General features: G+C 45.7%; 1 protein-coding gene across 1 annotated transcript in view; it reads left to right on the forward strand.

Moving 5' to 3' along the window:
- adgb (androglobin) overlaps positions 1 to 18,922 on the forward strand; it is a 287,462-nt gene extending 268,540 nt beyond the window's left edge. The window contains exons 36-39 of the mRNA XM_078230490.1: positions 1,874 to 1,893; positions 4,177 to 4,277; positions 5,401 to 5,584; positions 18,628 to 18,922. Of these exons, the coding sequence (XP_078086616.1) occupies positions 1,874 to 1,893; positions 4,177 to 4,277; positions 5,401 to 5,584; positions 18,628 to 18,813 (491 nt within the window). The 3' untranslated portion in view covers positions 18,814 to 18,922. The remainder of the gene's footprint in view (positions 1 to 1,873; positions 1,894 to 4,176; positions 4,278 to 5,400; positions 5,585 to 18,627) is intronic.
- Positions 18,923 to 22,696: the final 3,774 nt, after the last annotated feature.

Genomic DNA, 22,696 nt, shown 5'->3' on the forward strand with positions numbered 1-22,696 from the left:
TGACTTCTATTTTTAACATTAAACCAGCAAACTTTTACATGAATTCTATTTTCTCACATTGTTATGGTATTTGTTAGCTCTGCCTGCAGGGTGAGTCCATACGGCACTCTTTGTGATGAGTACACGATTTCGTTAAATGTGGTTCATTGAGCTGTAACAAAAAACAGGAGTTTTTACGATTAATAACCCTGTTGAGTTCAGATTGGAAATACTATTGGGACATGTTACTTTCCAAATGTTCAGCATACTTGTTTGAAGAGGCAATTAACCTATTTAAATATTTTCGGTGAAGCGTAGCAAACTCAAAACATTAACCTGTCTTTTCTGATCACAGTTGCTGAACATTTAAGCATGTGAGAAATTCAGACAGCGCGCACAGTTTTTTACTGTCAGCTCAGAAGAGGCTTCTACTTTGAAAGTTGGTGAATTGTTAACTTGGTCCTGTTTGTTCTCTGTGTGTAGATATTTCTCAGGATGTTGAAGAAAATCAATCCTCAGATGTTGCCAAAATGCCACAAGATCATTTAGCTGAAGATAAGAAATGGACCCGTTATGTAAGGTATTTAGATGCAAATGTGTAGCCAGTCATTTCAAGGTAACTGTGTTTCAGCTACAGTATCCAATATTCTGTAGCTGTGCCGTATTGAATATAATTAATTACACGGCTGGAGGAGAATAGTGAAATTGATCTTGGCCGGTAGCTCAAAACAGGCGACAGTGAATTTTCAGCCTCATTTTGCCAATGCAACTGAATTAAATTTCCCTCCCCTAGTACTGGTAAATATCAGGCTCTGAAAATTCCAGAGGTTTGCTTTGCCAGTGCAAATGCAGTGAGAGGAACAGCGCCCAATCTAGAGCTGAGGATACCGACTCGCATCCCAAATTGGGGGGATGTGGTCATTCAAATGACTGGGATGGCACATCATGTCCCCAGGGGCCCATTAATCCAGTGACCAGCACTTGAGCCATACTCAGCTAATCTGACTGAGGGATGGGGTGTGAGATCTTTTGAGGCTGAAGAATAGCAGGATGCACCTTTTTGTTTGCTACAACCTAAAGCTACCAAACCCCTTCTGAGGGGCGAAAGATGCAATGAAAGTGTAATTTCTTTTTTCTCGTAATAATGGATAGCCAATATTTTTAAGCACTCACTAGTTCTCAGACTGTCTTCAGTGACATGTTTTATTCCTGATATAGCAATCATGTCCTTGGTAAGGGTAATCCTCTTTTGTTCTTCTTCATCCCTTGCCTCCTACTGAAACCAATTTTCTGTTGACACTAGATATCACATTATTCAATTCTTCTGAATCCCAATTTTATTTTTAGCAGGAATAAAAATGGACAGAGCTGTCAAGGACCATTCCCATCCATCACCTATCCCAGAGTCAATGGACTGTGGGAGGATGAAGGAGTCTTTGTGTTGTTATGAGTCATGGCAGCTGCTAGGAAAGCAAGTGCACACAATGAGGAAGCTCTTATTGTGGTCATAGAGGAGTGGAACACAGAGAGAGTGGAAGTTCTTCCTGTTGATGGATCTAAATGGCCAGTTACTGATCGCCTTAATAACCACAAAGGTGCAGCTGAGATGCCCTGAATCTTAAGGGTTCAGGATAAACACATTCCTCTTAGAGTGAAGGGCAAGGCAGGCAGAAGTAGGGAACCCTGGATGACTCAAGATATTGAGGCCCTGGTCAAGAAGAAAAAAGAGGCACATGACATGCATAGGCAGCTGGGATCAAGTGAATCTTTTGAAGAGTATAGGGGGTGTAGGAGTAGAATTAAGAGAGAAATCAGGAGGACAAAAAGGGGACACGAGATTGTTTTGGCAGATAAGGCAAAGGAGAATCCAAAGAGTTTCTACAAATACATAAAGGACAAAAGAGTAGCAAGCGAGAGAGTAGGGCCTCTTAAGGATCAACAAGGTCATCTATGTGCGGATCCACAAGAGATGGGTGAGATTCTAAATGAATATTTCTCATCAGTATTTACTGTTGAGAAAAGCATGGATGTTAGGGAACTTGGGGAAATAAATAATGATGTCTTGAGGAGTGTACATATTACAGAGAAGGAGGTCCTGGAAGTCTTAAAGCACATCAAGGTAGATAAATCCCCAGGACCTGATGAAGTGCATCCCAGGACATTGTGGGAGGCTAGGGAGGAAATTGCAGGTCCTCTAGCTGAGATATTTGAATCATTGATAGTCACGGTGAGATGCCTGAAGATTGGAGAGTGCAAATGTTGTGCCTTTGTTTAAAAAGGGCTGAAGGGAAAAGCCTGGGAACTACAGGCCAGTGAGTCTCACATCTGTGGTGGGTAAATTGTTGGAAGGTATTTTGGGAGACAGGATCTACAGGCATTTAGAGACGCAAGTACTGATTAGGGACAGTCAGCATGGCTTTGTGAGTGGAAAATCATATCTCACAAATTTGATTGAGTTTTTTGAAGGGGTAACCAAGAAGATAGATGAGGGCAATGCAGTTGATGTTGTCTACATGGACTTTAGCAAGGCCTTTGACAAGGTACCGCATGGTAGGTTGTTGCATAAGGTTAAATCTCACGGGATCCAGGGTGAGGTATCTAAATGGATACAAAATTGGCTTCTTGACAGAAGCCAGAGGATGGTTGTAGAGGGTTGTTTTTCAAACTGGAGGCCTGGGACCAGCGGTGTGCCTCAGCGATCAGTGCTGGGTCCACTGTTATTTGTCATTTATATTAATGATTTGGATGAGAGTATAGAAGGCATGATTAGTAAGTTTGCAGATGACACTAAGATTGGTGGCATAGTGGACAGTAAAGAAAGTTATCTCCAATTGCACCAGGATCTTGACCAATTGGGCCAGTGGGCTGACGAATGGCAGATGGAGTTTAATTTAGACAAATGCAAGGTGATGCATTTTTGTAGATTGAACCAGGGCAGGACTTACTCAGTTAATGGTGGGGCATTGGGGAGAGTTACAGAACAAAGGGATCTAGAGGTACATGTTCATAGCTCCTTGAAAGTGGAGTCACAAGTGGACAGAGTGGCGAAGAAGGCATTCGGCATGCTTGGTTTCATCAGTCAGAACATTGAATACAGGAGTTGAAATGTCTAGTTGAAGTTGTACAAGACATTGACAAGGCCACACTTGGGATACTGTGTCCAATTCTGGTCACCCTATTATAGAAAGGATATTATTAAATTAGAAAGAGTGCAGAAAAGATTTACTAGGATGCTACCGGGACTTGATGGTTTGAGTTATAAGGAGAGGCTGAATAGACTGGGACTTTTTTCTCTTGAGCGTAGGAGGCTGAGGGGTGATCTTATAGAGATCTATAAAAAGATGAGGGGCACAGATCAGCTAGATAGTCAATATATTTTCCCAAAGGTAGAGGAGTCTAAAACTAGAGGGCATAGGTTTAAGGTGAGAGGGGAGAGATACAAAAGTGTCCAGAGGGACAATTTTTTCACACAGAGGGTGGTGAGTGTCTGGAACAAGCTGCCAGAGGTAGGAGTAGAGGCGGGTACAATTTTGTCTTTTAAAAGGCATTTAGATAGTTACATGGGTACGCTGGGATATGAGCCAAATGCGGGCAATTGAGATTAGCTTATGGGTTTTAAAAAAGAAAGGGTGGCATGGACAAGTTGGGCCAAAGGGTCAGTTTCCATGCTGTAAACCTCTATGACTCTATGAATCCAGAGATGGTGGTGAAACCCACTGCCCTCAGTGCCCGCAAGGCCCCACCTGTCTGGAATTGAATATACTGTGCGTCTCTAAAAAATAGGGCACCAGTGCCCTGTGGCATGCTGTTGTTTACGAAAGGAGCCAGAGTTATCAAGACCACAGTTACTTTGACAGCTACTGACAGAGTTTAATTACCAGTGCTGTGAGGTGTGAGGGTTCTATGACAAGGGCACAAATATCCATGACTATCCACTTGGAGAGTCACTTTCTCCTCTACCACTGTTCCCCAGATAGCTGCATCTTAGCCAGTAGATCCTACGCTGAGCATTTGGCCTTCATGTCTTGCCTGCTTGTCATCTCTCTCCCTTGCCCTCCTGATGCCTGGGGTCTGCCCTTCCTGTGGAGGGTGTTGCTCCTCACCACCACTGGACCCAAAATCTGAGAGTCGTGCAGCCTTCCTGTGAGTAGGTGATCTCCAACAATCTTTCTTGGCAGCCATGCTCCTTCTCTTAAGTCACCACAATGCCAGGAGGATGGTGACCCCTTTGTACTTCCCAAGCACTTTGTGCCTACAATCGGCACCAATGACACTCTTCACTCTTTTATGGGTTCCGGGTAATTCCTAAAAGCAGCCAGGACTGGCTCCTCATTGTGTGTCTGCCTTCACTCTGCCGCTCATGAACCTCCAAGAAAATGCTAACAAGTCCCTTAATGAGCTTCCCATTGCCCTGACTTGGGCTTCTGTCGCTCAAGTCAGCTCCAACCACATCATACAAACAAGGATTTCTTTGACCTGCAGTCAAAAAAGTTAACTAGGAATTTCCACAAACATTTCACAGAATATATATATATATATATATCAGAATCAACTAATTAGAGGTTATGCATCAGGATAAAAGAAAGGATTAAAAGGTGAGTAGTGCCAGAGCTCACGAAAATGCAGCCAATCCCAAGCTCACATCACGTGACCCCCATGTATCCCAGATTTTTATCAGTGTACTTTGGAAGAAGTGCCTTTAGCTATCAAGACCAAAAACTCTGAAATTCTCTTCTAAACCCTCTTAGCCTCTTCAACTCTCTTTTCCTTTAAGACACTCCTTAAAACCTACTTCTTTGAACAAACGTTTGGTCACCTGTCCTCATATATCTTTATGTAATTTCATATCTATATTAAATAACAAAAAATTCAGCGGCTCTGGCAGCATCTGTGGCAAGAAACAGAGTTAACATTTCAGTTCTAAATGATCCTTTGGAAAATTTGATTGAATACCAGCGTTGATTTGCATCCATTCCCCAGAGATGGACAACATCACTGGCTGCTATCTGTGTACCCCATGTGGGCGAAGAAACCTGTGCAGGTAGCAGCCGGTGGCATTGTCTGTACCCCTCACCCACCCACCCCAACCATGCTTACCCAAAACCTATGATTCCCGTAGTGGGCAGGACGGGAAAATCCCCCCCCCCCCCCCCCCCCCCCCATAGTGTGCAAAAGACTGCTAGAAGTGAAGCTACACAAACAAATTTCTTTCCAGTGTGTCCAACCTGGGAATTTCTCAGTCCATAAACTCTGCGATTCTGTGATAAATAAGAATTAGACCATAAGACATAGGAGCAGAATTAGGCCACTTGGCCCATCGAGTCTGCTCCACTATTCAATCATGGCTGATATTTTTCTCATCCCCATTCAAGTCGTTAATGCTCAGAGATGTGCTAGTTTGAGCTGGTTTTTTCTCAACAGGACGACTCGACCTATACCAATTCTTGTGGACGAAACTGTTATTGAAGAACAGGGGAAGAGCAAGGCGGAAGAAATTCACAGGTTCCGCCAAATACGAGAGGCGGTTCTCCAAAAGCGAGAGGTAGAAAGACAGACTCGCTGTCAGCTGAAAGCACAGCAGCTGAAAATGTATGAGGATTTGCAGGTAAGGTCACTTGTTCCCAGAAATATTCCTTGCAGAGAGAGCTCCTTTGATAAACTGGAAAATGAATGTCTTGTTGCAGCATGTGCTCCAAAGAAATTCCAGTCGCTTTCAGATTTAGGTTATGCACAGGATTTAGGCTGACAACCACTGTAATACTGAGGGAATGCTACATCACTGAAAGAGCCATGTTGCTGATGAGACTCTATCTGCCCTCCCAGGTGGTTGCACAAGATCCTGCAAAATATTGTAAGTTCTTGTTGTCTTTGCAAATATTTATCCCTCGACTAAAATTAAGAAAACAAGATATTGATCATTAACTTCATTGTGGTTTGTGGGACCATACTACACACAAACTTGCTACAACTGTGAAAGAAAATTTTTATTGTGCAAATCTACACAATATTACTTTATTTTGCACTTCCAATGGCCATTGAGAGTGATCAGAATGATCTGCTCAAAGTTGTCCTATTACAGCCGTCTTTTATACATCTGTACAGATCTAATCACATCAACCGTCTTTTATACAGGCCTAATCAGTCGAGTATATTCAATTCTGTACAGATCTAATCACATTCCTCAATACAATGGATTTCCTACCTTGTTTACCCAATAGGTCTTTACCAGAATACAATTACACCCATAACTAAATTACTTATGTGCTTGTAGCTTTTTTTTCCCCTGAGCATTCCATTCTTTGCATGCCTTCATTTTATTCGAGTCATGCTATCCTCTCTAACCCCTGTCAAGCCTTACTAACTCATATTTTCAGAGTTAGCCCTTTATTTATGTTCTACTTTCTCACCACTTTTCCGAAATTGCGACTATACTTCAAAAGTGTTTCACTCACTGTAAAGCACTTTGGGATGTCCTGAGGTAAAGGAAGAAATTGACAAATGCAAGTTCTTTCTCACGGTGGGATTACAGGACCGGTAATTCCCACCCAAAGTCAATTTCCCATCCCGTTCACGATGATTCCCACAACTGGTGGGACTGGAAAATCCTGGTCTCTTTTTTTCTTTCATTTGTTCCTCTTTCTTTTTCCCCATTCTCCAACTCCAACATTATAGCATTACATTAATTTGTTAAATTCCATCTCAAGGTTTTGCTTTAAAAATATTATCAGCGGCAGCGATTTCCTCAGGGTTTCGCCCTTACCACATCATAACTTTGGTGTGAACTGTTTTTACACCAGACTTCCACTGGTGTAGCAGTTGAAGCACGAAGAATATAGCTGTCCCAAATGTTTGCCTTGTTTCTTCTCTGTCCAGATCGATTTTGGAAATAGGGCCCATCATTCCTCTGATTTTCATTTTGAGCCAGAGTTAAAAAGTCATACAACTCGGGGAACGTTTTGCATAGAATCTACGGCACAAAAACAGCCATTGTGCCCAACACAAATAAGCTCCACACCAGCCTCCTTCCACCATATTTTTATCTTAACTGTTTCAGCTTATCCATCTATTTCTTTCTTCCTTGTGTACTTATGTACCTATGTTATTTGTCTCAACCACTCTATGTGGCAGCAAATAATCCATGTTTTAACCACTCCTTGAGTAAAGACATTTCTCTTTATTATATTTATTAGTAGCTACAATGTCCTAGCTTTGGACACTCCTACGAGTGGAAACATCCTCTCTACCTTTGCCCAAACAAATCTTTTCATAATTTTAAAGAACTCGGCGTACTCGAACAGGCGCCAGAGTGTGGCGACTTGAGTGTTTTCTCAGTTACTTCATTGCAGTGTTAATGTAAGCCTATTTGTGACACTAATAAAATAAATAAATAGGTTATCCTTCATCCTTCTATTTTCTCCAGAAAAGAGACCCAAGCTGTTCAGACTTTCGTCATAGTTATAATCTCTCAGTTCTCATGTTATCTTTTTAAATCTTTCTCCAGTGATTCTATTTTCTTTTTATATCAGGGTTGATAAAGATAACTGCCATCACTCAGCAAGTGATTTGCTCAACCGTCCCAGGAACCCATTTGGTCCACGGAAGTTATCTGATCGCGATATGCTTAGAACTAACTTTACTCCTGTATCACACAGGGCAGAATTTTACTATAATTTGTCTGGGTGTCAAGCTTTGACTGAAAAAAACCAGAGTGTATCTCTCCAGAAACACAGCCGAGCTTTCAGCCAGATTTTCTGGCACTTGGCGCATAGAAAATCTGATGGGGCAGGGCCTGATAAATCCGGCAAAGCCGGCACCACAGAGATCAAGGCGCCTTCTTTAAAGGGCACCCCCATCTGCGCTAAAAGAAACTTCCCCTCAGCTTCCCACAAACGTGGAGGACCCCTTCCTACAAAGCACTGGGGCAGCCCTTCACTACCGCAGAAGAATCGGGGGAACTCTCCCCTGCAACACCCCCACTAACATCGTGGCAGTAACAGGGCACTCTTTCCCACCACCGCCCCCCCCCCCCTCGCAATCTTCAGCCCTCTCCACCCAAAAATAAACATAAGCGGAAACCCCCACCCCACATCATGGGGCTCCCCAGAGGGCCCACCTGTAGCACAGGTTGGCACTGCCTGGTTGGCACCAGGGGGTTCCCCTCGACTAATTCCCGTTCTTGTATAACTGTGATAAATCTTGCTGACACAATATCACCGTCAGCAAGGTATAAATATTTAGCCAGGTGGGGGGGGGAAGGGGGGGGCGCATCATGTGGCTAGGAAGCCCTTTAATAATAAGATCTCAATGTATCCGAGGCAAAGGGCAGGAACCTCATTACATCACCAGAGAGGAAGCAGAAAAATCGTTGGTGAGAATCTCGTTTCCCGACTCTTGTAAGATTTTGGGCCTGTGTCGCCATTTATGCTGGCGACAAACACAGGCTCAAAATCGCCTTCACAGCGCATACAGCACTGGTGCACCTGCCTCAGAGGAGGAATCTGATGAAGGCTCTGGTGCAGAGACCAGCCAGGCAGATGGTGAGGATGAAGCGTCTAAAACTAGGAACCTTTAAGGAAGCAGGGACACCAAGGAGCCCTTGATTCAGCTTTTTTTCAGCTAGGCTGGCAAGGCTTGCCTTCTATTTGAGTCCACGGGCACCACTTCCATTCCAAACATCTCACAAACAACAATGCCTGGAGACCAATGTGGCATCACAGCCTTAGCAATAAAGTTTGATGCCCCTAACATCTCTCATCGGCCATTGGTGAGGCAAACACCAATCAAATACACAGGACCCTCATGCCTTGTGGAAAAAGTAGCAATTTATTATTTTTACATTAATGTGAAACAAAGCAAAACATCTAATTGGAACAGTTGTAAACACTTGTGATATGAAAAAAATAAGCCTCCAGTGAAAACTGTCTTCTAAGCTTACATTTGCGGGTCCTATGTCGAGGTGCCCCCCTCCCCCCCCCCCACTGGTGTCTGGTTGGCGTAGATTACCTTGGCTGTCTGGCTGGTGGGGCCTCAGCTTGGGAGGGTGTACCTAGCAACATAGCTGGGCACTCTTCAGCCATTAAGGACTCTGAGGATGGTGACTGGAAGAGAGCCGGAGGAGCACTGTGAGAGGGAGCCCCAGAGATAACAGCCAGCTTGACCGCCATTGTGAGGTGTGTCTGGACCTCCCTGTTCACCACTGAAGATGGGCACCTTGGTGTCATATGATCCCTGATTCCTATTCACTTCAATTTTGTTGGGCAAACCCGATGCCACAGTTGGGTCAAATGTTGTCTCCCCATCATTCTCATCTCACAGCTGGAATTCAACTCATTTATCCATATTTCGACTAAAGTCTACAGCTAAGTAATCTTAGGGAGCCCACACTAGATATTGTTTAGGAAGTTGTTAATGAGTAAGTGCTGCTTGATAGTACTGTTGTGACAGCGCTATATCACTTTGCTGATTGAGAGCAGTATTACTATGGTCATATTACTGAACTGGGAATCCAGGGCCTTGGACTAATGATCTGGGTGACATGAGTTCAAATTCCACTGTGGCAGGGGCACCTGGGGAATTTATATTCAGTTAATAAATTATAATTCGGAATTATAAAGCCAGTATCAATTATGGTGACCATGTTGATTGTTGTAAAAACCCATCAGATTCACTAATGTCCTTTAGAGAAGGAAATCTGCCATCCTTTCCCAGACTGGTCTATATGTGACTCCGGACCCACAGCTATGTGGTTGACTCTGAGCTGCCCTCTGAAATGACCTATTTAGTTAAGAGCAGTTAGGGGTGGGCAAAAGATTCTAACCTTGTCAGCAATGTCACATCCCATGAATGAATTTTTTTAAAAGGCTGTAGGGGAAAAATTGGCCAATTGTATTTGTTCTTCCTTTAATGGACTATGTGCTTGGATAGCTTTCCACTTTCTCAGGTAGATGTCAGTATTGTAGCTGTACTGAAACAGCTTAGCTTTCAGTATGTTTAATTCTGGGGCATATGTCTTCAGCACCACAGTTGGGATGTTATCAAGCCCATAGCCTTTCCTATATTAAGTGCATTCATTTCTAAAAGCAAATTACTGCGGATGCTGGAATCTGAAACCAAAAGAGAAAACGCTGGAAAATCTCAACAGGTCTGGCAGCATCTGTAAGGAGAGAAAAGAGCTGATGTTTTGAGTCCAGATGACCCTTTGGCAAAGCTCAAGTGCATTCATTTGGTTCTTGATTTCACATGGGATATCAAATTGGCTATAGACTGGCATGTGTGATGATGGGAACCTCAGGAGGAGGCCGAGATAGAACATCTACTCGGCACTTCTGACCAAAGATGTTTGTGAATTCCTTGCCTCATGCACGCTGGTCTCTGCCATTGTGGAGGATGGGTAAGTTCATAGAGCCTCCTCCTGCTGTCAACAGCTCAATTGTCCACCTCCATATATGACTTGATGTGGCAGGATACGTACGCAGCTTTCATTTGAGCTATCAGTTTACTGCATGCAGGTTCTGCTGTTTGGTATGCAGGTAGTTCTGTGTTGTAGCTTCACAAGATTGGCACCTCATTTTCAGGTATGCCAGTACTGCTCCTAGTATTCACTCTTCATTGAACCAGGTTTGGTTGTCTATCTTAATAGTAATGTTAGAGTGAGACATATGCCAGGCCATGACGTTGCAGATAACAGTGGAATTCAGTTCTAATACTGTCTCAAGGAAGTCTAGTTTTGAGCTGCTAAATCTGTTCTGAATCTATCCCATATAGCATGGTGTTTGTTGCACCCAGTATGATGAAGAGTGTCTTCAGTGCAAAGGCAGGACTTTGTTTCTACAAAGACTATAAGGTGGCCAATCCTGCCAATATTGTATGGACAGATGTATTTAAGACCAATAAATTGGTGAGAATGAGGATACTTCCTTGTGTTGGTTCATTCACCAACTTACCAAAAGCCTAATCTGGTAGCTTTGAGCTTTAGGAGTCGGCCACTCTTGGTAATGGACATTGCAGTTCGCTGCCCAGAGCACATTCCTGCTGCTCTCAGTGTTTCTTCCAAGTGGTGTTGAACATGAGGAATACCAATTCAGCAGCACAGGGAAGGCATTGAATGGGAATAAGCAGGTTTCCTTGCCCTTGTTTGCCCTGATGCCATGAGACTTCATAGTCCGGAATCAATGTTAAGAATGCCAAGGGCCATTCCCTCCCAACTGCAGACCACCGTGCTGCCATTCTGATGGTTCTGTCCTGCCAATGGGACAGCACATACCCAGGGATTGTGATGGAGGCATCTGGAATATTGTCTGATTCTGTGACTATACCTATGTCAACCTATTGCTTGATTGGTCTGTATGACAGCATTCACAGTTTTGGCACAAGTCCACCGCTTTAGTAAGGAGGACTCTTCAGGGTTGACAGGGCCTTGGTGCCCACTTACCATATCTGGTGAGTCGAGTGGTTGTGGTGAACCATCGTTGGTTCCCACTGGATAGTACAGAGCCAGGGTCTGGCCAGTACTACAAGGATGTACATATGTTACTGTTGGGTTGTGCTACTTGTTGCTGTTGGGGTTAGGATGGGGTTGTTACACCTTTGTACTGTAGTGTTGTGGTACATCCCAGTCAGGCTCCGCCTCCTGGGAGAGGTATAAAAGTCCTTGCTCGGGCCGGGACCCCTTCAGTCTGGGATAGTGTATATAATTATTGGCTGCTTCATTACAGTAAATAAGAGCCTTTTATTTCCTGAGCATCTGGCCTCGTGTTTGAGAAGCGCATCAATTTTATTTACTGTTGTTAAACTCTCGTCGAAGAGAAAAAAAAAGAGAGTATGGAGCAGATCCTGAAGCCGGAACGCCTTACACTAGATCCACGTGCGGTGGGCGCTTCTAACACCTTCGACCACTGGCTGAAGTGCTTCGAAGACTACCTGGCAGCCTCCGCAGCGGTCACCACAGATGATGACAGACTCCGGGTCCTCCATGCGAGGGTAAGCGACACTGTCTACCTCGCGATCCGTGAGGCCACCGATTATACTAAGGCCCTCGAGCTTCTGAAGAAGCGTTATATCAAACCACCCAATGAAATACACGCTCATTACCTCCTAGCCACTCGACGACGGCAGTCTGGCGAAACGATGGAGGAATATGCGAACGAGCTCCTACAGCTAGCCAGGGGCTGTAACTGCAAAGCTGTGTCGGCTGAGCAGAGCATGAACGACCTCGCCCGAGATGCGTTTGTGGCGGGAGTCGGATCATCGTACATTCGACTTAAACTATTGGAGAAGGGTAACCTTAACCTTACCCAGGCAATCGAGCTAGCGGAGATGCTCGAGACGGCCTCCAAAAGCTTAGTATTATATCCAGAGGACCATGTGGAGACAACGTGGCAGGAGCAGTCGCCAATCCCTCCTCGTCCCTCGGGTTCGAAATGCTGCGTAATGGCGTGCTCACACTCGGGCCAGACGACGGCAGCAGCTCCGGGCGGCCCGCGGTGCTACTTCTGTGGGGGAGTGAAGCATGCTCGGCAACGGTGTCCCGCTAAGGCTGTGTTGTGCACCGCATGCGGTAAGAAAGGGCACTATTCGAAAGTGAGCCGATCTAAACCTAGGAACGGCAGTGCGGCCTGCGATTCTTCAGAGCTCGGGTCTTCGTCGTCGAAGTCATCGAGGGGTTCGTCCACGTGCGAGGCCAGGACGACGCCATTACGGTCGACGGAGTCGGAGGTGTGTGACCACCAGGGGTCGCTGAGTTTGGCGCCATCACCCATGTGCGACTCATGGGAGCGGCCATGTTGGTCGGCACTGACCGCGAACGACCAGCAGGGGTCCTCCTCATCGATTTCAGCTGCCTGCAGTGGCGCTCATGAACCAACGGTGGCGTCGATCATCCTGGACCAGGCCAAGCCTCATAGACTTGACAAATCTATGATGAATATCCAGGTAAATGATCACGTGATTTATTGTCTGTTTGACAGCGGGAGCACAGAGAGCTTTATCCACCCAGACACTGTGAAGCGGTGTGGACTCCAGATTCAACCTGCCAAACAGACAATCTCTATGGCATCGAGGTCCCGGTCTGTCACCGTGCTAGGGAGTTGCGTGGTAACTTTGAAGGTGCAAGGCACAGTTTACGAGCGTTTCAAGCTCCTAGTGTTGCCGTATCTTTGCGCGCCAATACTCCTCGGACTAAACTTCATGGTCCACTTGAGGAGTGTAACCCTACAGTACGGTGGGCCACTCCCTTCACTGGCAGTGGGAAAACAGCAGCAGCCTCAAAATTGCCCAATGCGCCCCGCCTGTAGCCTCTCGACGCTGAAGATCACCACACCCTCCTTGTTCCAGAATCTTGTGCCAGGCTGCAAGCCCATCGCGACTAAAAGTAGGCGTTACAGCGCTGAGGATCGGATCTTCATTAGATCTGAGGTTCAGCGGCTCCTCAAAGAAAGGATCATACAACCCAGCACTAGTCCATGGAGAGCGCAGGTCGTGGTGGTCAAGAGCGGGAACAAACCCCGGATGGTCATTGACTACAGTCGGACCATTAATCGATATATGCAGCTGGATGCGTATCCTCTCCCGCGCATATCTGATATGGTCAATCAGATTGCGCAGTACCGGGTGTTCTCCACCATAGACCTCAAGTCTGCCTACCACCAACTCCCCATTCGCCCAGAGGACCGACAATACACGGCTTTTGAGGCGGATGGTCGCTTGTATCACTTTCTCAGGATTCCCTTTGGTGTCACCAATGGGGTCTCGGTCTTCCAGCGTGCTATGGACCGAATGGTGGACCAGAACGGGCTGCGGGCTACCTTCCCGTACCTGGATAATGTCACCATCTGCGGCCATGACCAGCAGGACCACGACACGAATCTCCTGAACTTCCTACGCACTGCATCTCGCCTGAACTTGGCCTACAACAGGGAGAAGTGTGTGTTTCGTACGCGCCGTTTAGCCATCCTAGGATACGTGGTGGAAAACGGGGTCATTGGCCCTGATCCAGACCGTATGCGCCCCCTTTCTGAACTTCCCTTGCCTGCTAGTGCAAAAGCACTGAGAAGATGCTTAGGCTTCTTCTCTTATTATGCGCAGTGGGTTCCCAATTACGCGGACAAAGCCCGTCCGCTCATTAAGTCCACGACTTTTCCCCTAACGCCAGAGGCCCGATTGGCCTTCGATAAATTGAAAGCCGACATCGCGAAAGCTACGATGCACGCTGTTGACGAGTCCATCCCCTTTCAGGTGGAGAGCGATGCATCTGATTTCGCCTTGGCCGCCACACTTAACCAGGCGGGCAGGCCCGTCGCATTTTTTTCCCGCACCCTCCAAGGCCCCGAAATTTGGCATTCAGCAGTGGAAAAGGAGGCCCAGGCCATTGTGGAGGCCGTCAGGCACTGGCGCCATTACTTGGCGGGAAAACGGTTCACCCTGATCACGGACCAGCGGTCCGTGGCGTTCATGTTTAACAACACGCAGAGGGGCAAGATCAAGAACGACAAGATCTTGCGGTGGAGAATTGAACTCTCCACCTATAACTACGATATCATGTACCGTTCAGGGAAACTTAATGAGCCCTCGGATGCCCTCTCGCGTGGAACATGCGCCAGTATACAGGAGGACCGTTTGCAGGCTCTCCATAATGACCTATGCCATCCTGGGGTCACTCGGCTCTACCACTTTATAAAAGCCCGCAACCTGCCCTACTCGGTGGAGGACGTCAGGTCAGTAACAAGAAGCTGTCGGGTTTGCGCGGAATGCAAACCGCACTTTTACCGACCTGACCGGGCACATTTAGTCAAGGCCACTCGTCCCTTCGAGAGACTGAGTGTCGATTTTAAGGGCCCCCTTCCCTCAACAGATCGGAATGTGTACTTCCTCAATATCATTGACAAGTACTCTCGGTTCCCTTTTGTTGTTCCCTGCTCTGATACATCCGCTGCCACGGTTATCAAGGCATTCCGTGATCTCTTTACCCCGTTCGGGTACCCCGGCTACATCCATAGCGACAGGGGCTCGTCGTTCATGAGCGATGACTTGAGGCAGTTCCTGCTCTCATACGGGATTGCCTCTAGTAGGACCACGAGCTACAACCCTAGGGGTAACGGACAGGTGGAACGTGAGAATGCTACAGTCTGGAAGGCTGTCTTACTGGCGTTGAAGTCAAAAAGTCTTCCAGTCTCCCGTTGGCAAGAGGTGCTCCCTGATGCGCTCCATTCTATTCGCTCCCTCCTGTGTACGGCAACCAATGCTACTCCCCACGAGAGGATGTTCTCATTCCCTCGGAAGTCTTCCTCGGGGACCTCATTACCGTCTTGGTTGACGTACTCAGGACCCGTCCTCCTGCGGCGACATGTAAGGGCCCGCAAGTCCGACCCGTTGGTCGAACAGGTCCATCTCCTCCACGCCAACCCTCAGTATGCCTATGTGGCATACCCTGACGGGCGAGAGGACACGGTCTCGATCCGAGACCTGGCACCAGCAGGGGACGTAGCAACCCCTGTCGCTCCCATACCCCCTGTTACAAACCCCTTAACTCTTGTTTCTTCCCAGGACACGGCGCGGGCAGCATCGGGACCATTGCTTAACCCTTTTACTCCTGTGTACAGCTTGCCTGAGCCCAGAAGATGGTCGCCACTGCAGGGCGTGTCAGGACCCCATGGACTACCGTCACCTCAGGGTCAACCGGCCTGTGAGTCCGTGGAAGAACAGCTGGACGCCGCCTTGGGGAGAACGCCACCGCAAGTGCCTACTCCGGTGTCACCGCCGGTATTGAGGAGGTCACAACAACGGTGCGGTCCCCCTGACCATCTGAACTTATAGACTGATGACACTTTATTCTGTTTTGTACCCCGCCGGCCTTTGCTCTCAAAGGAGGGGTGAATGTGGTGAACCATCGTTGGTTCCCACTGGATAGTACTGAGCCAGGGTCTGGCCAGTACTACAAGGATGTACATATGTTACTGTTGGGTTGTGCTACTTGTTGCTGTTGGGGTTAGGGTGGGGTTGTTACACCTTTGTACTGTAGTGTTGTGGTACATCCCAGTCGGGCTCCGCCTCCAGGGAGAGGTATAAAAGCCCCTGCTCTGGCTGGGACCCCTTCAGTCTGGGATAGTGTATATAATTATTGGCTGCTTCATTACAGTAAATAAGAGCCTTTTATTTCCCGAGCATCTGGCCTCGTGTTTGAGAAGCGCATCAGTGGTCTAATATAAAGGCAAAATAACGCGGGTGCTGGAATCTGAAACAGAACGGAAAAATGCTGGAAAATCTCAGCAGGTCTGACAGCATCTGTGGAGCGAGAATAGAGCCAACGTTTCCAGTCTGGATGACCCTTTGTCAGAGTTAGGAGCGAAGAAAATCAGGTAAGATTTATATTGTGAGGGTGGGAGGGCTATAATAGGACAAATGAAATGTAAATAGGTGATGATGAGGGCTGAGAAAGGTGCTAAAAGTGTCCATTAAGTGATCGGAATGTGCGAATGGCAGAGCAGAGGTACAGATTGTCGAGGGACTACCTGAGGAATGTGGCAGTTGCCCTGGAAGTGTGTGTGTGAGATGGAGAGCGAATTTGGAGAATGGAAAATTAGAAGTAAGAATAAAAAGTGACAAAAATGGATGAATGAAATAAAAGAAGAAATGAAATAAAATCTATGGAAATGGTGTAAAGGTGGAGGGGGAGAGTTCATGCTCTGAAGTTGTTGAACTCAATATTAAGTCCGGAAGGCTGTAAAGTGCCCAATCAAAAGATGAGGTGCTGTTCTTCCAGTTTGCGTTGGGATTCACTAGAACATTGCAAAAGGCCAAGGACGGACATGTGGACGGGAGAGCAGGGTGGTGTGTTGAAGTGGCAAGTGACAGGAAGGCCTGGGTCCTGCTTGCGGACGGACCGAAGGCATTCTGCAGCCCTCTGAAATGGAAGTGAAAGAACTGAGAGAATGGGATGGAGTCCCTACAGGATGGGAGGGTGTGTGAAGAGCTGTAGTCAAGGTAGTTGTCGGAGTTAGTGAGCTTGTAATGGATACTGATGGACAGTCTATCACCAGAAATGGGGACAGAGAGGTCAAGGAAGGGAACAGAAGTGTCAGAGACGGACTATATGAAGGTGACAGAGGAGTGGAAATTGGAAGCGAAATTGATGGATTTTTTCAGGTCCAGACAAGAGCATGAAGCTGCACCGAAATAGTTGTCGATGTACTGATGAAAGTTGTGGGAGGGGACCGGAGTAGGACTGGACCAGGGAATATTCCACACACCCCATAAAGAGACAGGCATAACCGGGACCAATGAGGGTACCCATAGCCGCATCTTTTATTTGGAGGAAGTGAGACGAGTTAAAGGAGAAATTGTTAAATGAGAGAACAAATTCATTCAGACGGAGGAGAGTGGTGATGGATGGGGATTGTTCAGAACTCTGTTCGAGGAAGATGCAAAGAACTTTGAGGGCATCCTGGTGGGGAATGGGGGTGTAGACAGCCCGTAGCCCCCACCCTCACAGTATAAATCTTATCTGATTTTCTTTGCTCTCAGCTCTGACGAAGAGTCATCCTAACTTGAAATGTTGCCTCTATTCTCTCTCCAGCAGATGCTGTCAGATCTGCCGAGATTCTCCAGCATTTTTCTGTTTTTGTTGAGTAAGGTGGCCTGTTGAATTTTATTCTTGTCAACATTGATACAACTGAATGTCTTGCTAGATCATTCCATTGGACGGTTTAGAATCAACCACATTGGCTGTGCATCTGGAATCGCAATAGCGCAGACCTGGTATGGATGGCAGATTTTCTTCCTTTAAAGAATAGTAATGAACCATTTGGGTTTTTGCAACAATCCGGTCATTTCATGACTGCCATTCTGGTACTTGCTTTTTATTCTTGATTGATTTAATTAGCTCAATTTAAATTCTCCAAATACAATCGTAGGATTTGAATTCTGGCCTCCGAGTATTAGTCCAGGTTTCTTGACTTCTAGTCCAGCAACATCGCCATTGTGCTACCATTCCTGATAATTCACGTTGTTCTTCTAATGATTAATGTACCTGAACCTCGCGATCCCTCTGCACCTCTATCCCAATCAGACACTTACTTTTCATGGAACATGCAGCTTTCGTATTCTTTTGACCAAAACTTACCACCTCACACTTAACAATAATGAAATTGGTTTATCAGTTAAACACTCAATCTTCAAGTTTATTAATATCTTCTTATATTTTCTCACAGACCTTCTCTGTGTTAATGACATCCCAATTTGGTGTTGTATGTATGTGTATGAGTATGCCACAATCCCTGATAGGGGAGGCAATGGCCTAGTGGTATTATCGCTAGGTTATTATTCCAGAAACTCAGCTAATATTCTGGGGACCCAGGTTCAAATCCCGCCTTGGTGGAATTTGAATTCAATAAAAAATATCTGGAATTAAGAATCTACTGATGACCATGAAACCATTGTTGACTGTTGGAAAAAATATCTGGTTCACTAATTCCTTTAGGGAAGGAAATCTGCCACCTTATCTGGTCTGGCCTACATGTGACTCCAGAGCCACAGTGATGTGGTTGACTCTGAATTGCCCTCAGGCAACTAGGGATGGGCAATAAATGCTGGCCGGCCAGCGACGCCCATGTCCCACAAATGAATAAAACAATCCCTTGTTTTTAATCACTGTAGGTGGCCTTAGATGACGCTCGGGACAAAATCTACCTACTTAGAGAGGCGTACAGAACTAAACTTATCGAGGAAGAATTGAAGCAACAAGAAATTGCAGCAATGGAAGCAGCTCTCCAAGCAGAACAAGAGAGAAAGCTCATGAGCTCTATGACTAAAGCATCTAAGAGCTCAGGAAAGAAAAAGTAAACCTGAAGCGACACCATTTTCCAAAGTTTGAAATTGTATTTTTAAACACATTTAATTGAACGTCCTTCAGTCATTTAGTGTTTTGAACATGTTTCCAAGTGTAATTTTCAATGCTGCATATTCAATTTCAACTAAATTCTGATTTCTTTGCTCGTGTTCAGAATAGGTAGCTCCCTGAAGTGAAAGCTGCAAAATGCCGTAGACACACAGCGGGTATGTCTTAAGAAGGGATGTGACAATCTGGTGTGGTGGCCGCGCCAGAACCCGAAGCATTAACCAATCTTTCCCTGTCTTACAGCAGTGTCTACACTTCAGAATGCTTCATTAGTTGTAAAGTGCTTTGGGACATCCCAAGGACATGAAGTTATTGTTTAAATGCAGCTTCATTCTTTTCCATCTACAGGTGCTGTTGGCCAGCTCTCTATTTTACATTCTTGGTTTTTTTTGTTTTGCCATTTTCAGCCATTTTTCATGCAATTCCTTTTCCTCAGCAATCCCTGGAGTTTTGTTTTCAATTAAACTTGATTTTCTCGTGAAGTTATTCATCATGTTTATTGTTTGCCTTCATGACACAGATGTATTTAAAGAGAAGCTAGAGAAATGTATGAGAGAGAAAGGATCAGAAGGATATGCTGACCAGGTGAGATTAGTTAAGGTGGGAAGAGGTTCCTGTAGAGTATAAACACCAACACAGGCTGAATGGTCTGTCTGCATCGCCAAAAGTGAGCTCAATGCCCAATTAGTGGCACTGGGTGCAGTCTGGAGGCAGAAACCCACTCTGGAATGCGATGGTCAAAGACAGATGGCAACCATGATTAGACTTGCCATTGCCTTGCAGATTGGAACAGGCAGGAGACCAGAGGGCCTGTAGCATTTATTATTTTTTCATTCAGGGAATTTGGTATTGCCTATCCCCAATTATCCTTGAATTAATTAGTCAGTTCAGAGGACATTTAAGAGTCAACCACATTGCTGTGGATCTGGAGTCACATGTAGGCCAGACCAGATAAAGACGGCAGATTTCCTTCCCTAAAGATCATTAGTGAACCAGATGGGCTTTTACAACAATTGACAATGGTTTCATTACATGTTTAATTCCAGATTTTTATTGAATGTAGTAGTGGGATTTGAACCCTAGTCCCCAGACCATTACGCTAGGTCTCTGGGCTGATTACCAACCTAGTGACAATATCGCAATATCACTGCCTCCCCTCCTCAGTTGACGGGACAGCTGATTAGTGATGCAGAGCGACGCCAATAGAACTGGTTCAATTCCCATACCGACTAAGGTTATTCGCCTCAGGTTAACTCACCACCAGTCAGCTCTCCCCCTCAAAGGGGAGAGCAGCCTATGGTCATCTGGGACTATGGCGACCGTACTTTTATGAGATATAGTGCATACAAATGGTCAAATGGTCAATCAGAAAGGACTTGACCCACTTTGCTCAAGCAATGGCAACTTTGTGCCAGCACCTTAGCACCTTAGTTTGAATTTCCTTTCAGCAGTTTAATTCGGCAGTAACATTGCTTTATGGCTCCCTGTCATAATGGCAGTGATCCTGACAGCTGAGCACTAAGATGCCCCAGACTATTTGTTCTTCCTGTTCCCTGCTTTAAAAATTGCCTCCCAGCCCTCTTCATCCAGTTAATAAACTTTTCAACAAACTGGAGAGACCCAGTACAGAACGATTGTTTATTAGCCAACACACTGGGAGAGGTCAACCTCAGAGAAGGTCTCTGGCATTGACTCTCCCCTAGCTGAAGAATCATACAATATTTATAAATTGTAAGTCACATTGGCAAGGTATTATTTACATACCAATATTGTCTGCTTTTAGGCTTCACGTTAAACAATTTGCAGATGTTGACAAGGCAGGGTGTCCACTATCCCAAGAATTATTTGTCTCCTTGTACCCTCCTTCCTACTGCTTGTTTGTTACCAGTCTTCGGTCTTGCACCATTATCTGCTAATTCAGGCCACCTAAGTATTACAGAAGTCTACAGACATGTTCACTGGTGCTGCTTAGCCACAGACACATTTGGCCCACAGTGTCTGCTTTGCCACATCAGCATGTTGGCCAAGTGCTACTTACCTTTCTAATACTGCACTATATAGTTTTCAAAACACCCTAAAAAAAAATCTTCAGTAAGTTACTAGTTCCTTTTGACTGCTGTAATCTTTTGACCCTTAGTATCCCTTAATAAACCATGATTGTTGTCTGCAATATAAATTGTTGTAATATTCCATATATCATATTTATTAGTCTCCCTCTTACAGCTCCCTCCTTTTGGCTCTTGGCCTATCCCAAGGTAGCCAACTCTCAGATGCTGACTGCTTCCTTTACTCTCCGCCCATTGATATTGGCCAGGTATCCTGCTTAGGTTCGCAAAGGTATGCGGTCAGACCATCCGTATCATTTGATCCTTTCTTACAGGCATGTGATCCTTTATTTTACTACCCCAATTACTAAATCTATCACTTCTACTCTGTCGTTCTAGTCCAGAAAATGAAGCAAGTTAGGTCTATAATCAATGTTATTTGGATTATGACCAGGACATGGGAGATAATGCCAATCCATGGCTATATTTGTATGTCTGAGCCCCAATTCCACAGATCCTCCCACCACATGGCGGGGCGGAATGGTTGCACAGTGGTCAGCACTGCTGCCTCACAGCGCCAGAGACCATGGTTCAATTTCCGGCTTGGGTCACTGTCTGTGTGGAGTCTACACATTCTCCCCGTGTCTGCATGGGTTTCCTTCGGGTGCTCCAGTTTCCTCCCACAGTCAAATGACATGCTAAATTCTCCCTCAGTGTACCCGAAAGGCACCGGAGTGTGGCGACAAGGGGATTTTCACAGTAACATCATTGCAGTGTTAATGTAAGCCTACTTGTGACACTAATAAATAAACTTTAAAACTTTAAACTTTTAAAAACACATGGACGTGTTGATCTGATCAACACCAGAAGGTATGTGGAGGCATTGGAGAGGATACAGAAAAGATTTACCAGGAGGTTGTCTGGTATGGAGGGCATTAGCTATGAGGAGAGGTTGGAGAAACTTGGTTTGTTCTCACTGGATGGAGATTGAGGGGCGATCTGATAGAAGTCTACAAGATTATGAGAGGCATGGACAGAGTGGATAGTCGGAAGCTTTTTACCAGGGTGGAAGAATCAATTACTAGGGGGCACAGGTTTAAGGTACGAGGGGCAAGGCTTAAAGGAGATGTACGAGGCAGATTTTTTACACAGAGAGTGGTGGGTGCCTGGAACTCGTTGCCGGGGGCGGTAGTGGAAGTGGATACGGTAGTGACTTTTAAGGGGTGTCTTGACAAATAGGATGGGAATAGAGGGATATGGTCCCCAGAAGGGTAGGGGGCTTTAGATAAGTCGGGCAGCATGGTCGGTGCAGGCTTGGAGGGCCGAAGGGCCTGTTCCTGTGCTTTAATTTTCTTTGTTCTTTGTTCTAATACTGTCTACTAAGGCATGAGCGTGTTGTTGAAGTGTGTAGTATGTTCTATATATTCCTTGAGTCTGGTTTTGAATCATTGTCAGATATGCTGGCAGGAAGGGGGATTGCATGGGAGTACTGATTCAAGTACTGTGTCAGATTATCCTTCACACTCCCTGTGATTTATAGGTCAACTGTTCCTCTCTTGGATATTTCCACTTGTTCCACCTACCTTACCTTGCCGGTACTAATGGGTTGCAAAATGCCATATGATTAGTTATGGGGCATGGCTGATTGTTCCCATGTCGAAGGTTCTGCTGCCATGTAGTGAGACAATATCTCCCCTCGCCAAGGAATGTAATGTGGTTTTGCTCTCTTGAAGCCCACTTAGCCTCCGTTGTACTGTTCCCTGTAACATTAAACTGACATCTT

The sequence above is a fragment of the Mustelus asterias genome, chromosome 15 (genome assembly GCF_964213995.1).
Source record: "Mustelus asterias chromosome 15, sMusAst1.hap1.1, whole genome shotgun sequence".
Taxonomy (NCBI): Eukaryota; Metazoa; Chordata; class Chondrichthyes; order Carcharhiniformes; family Triakidae; genus Mustelus; species Mustelus asterias.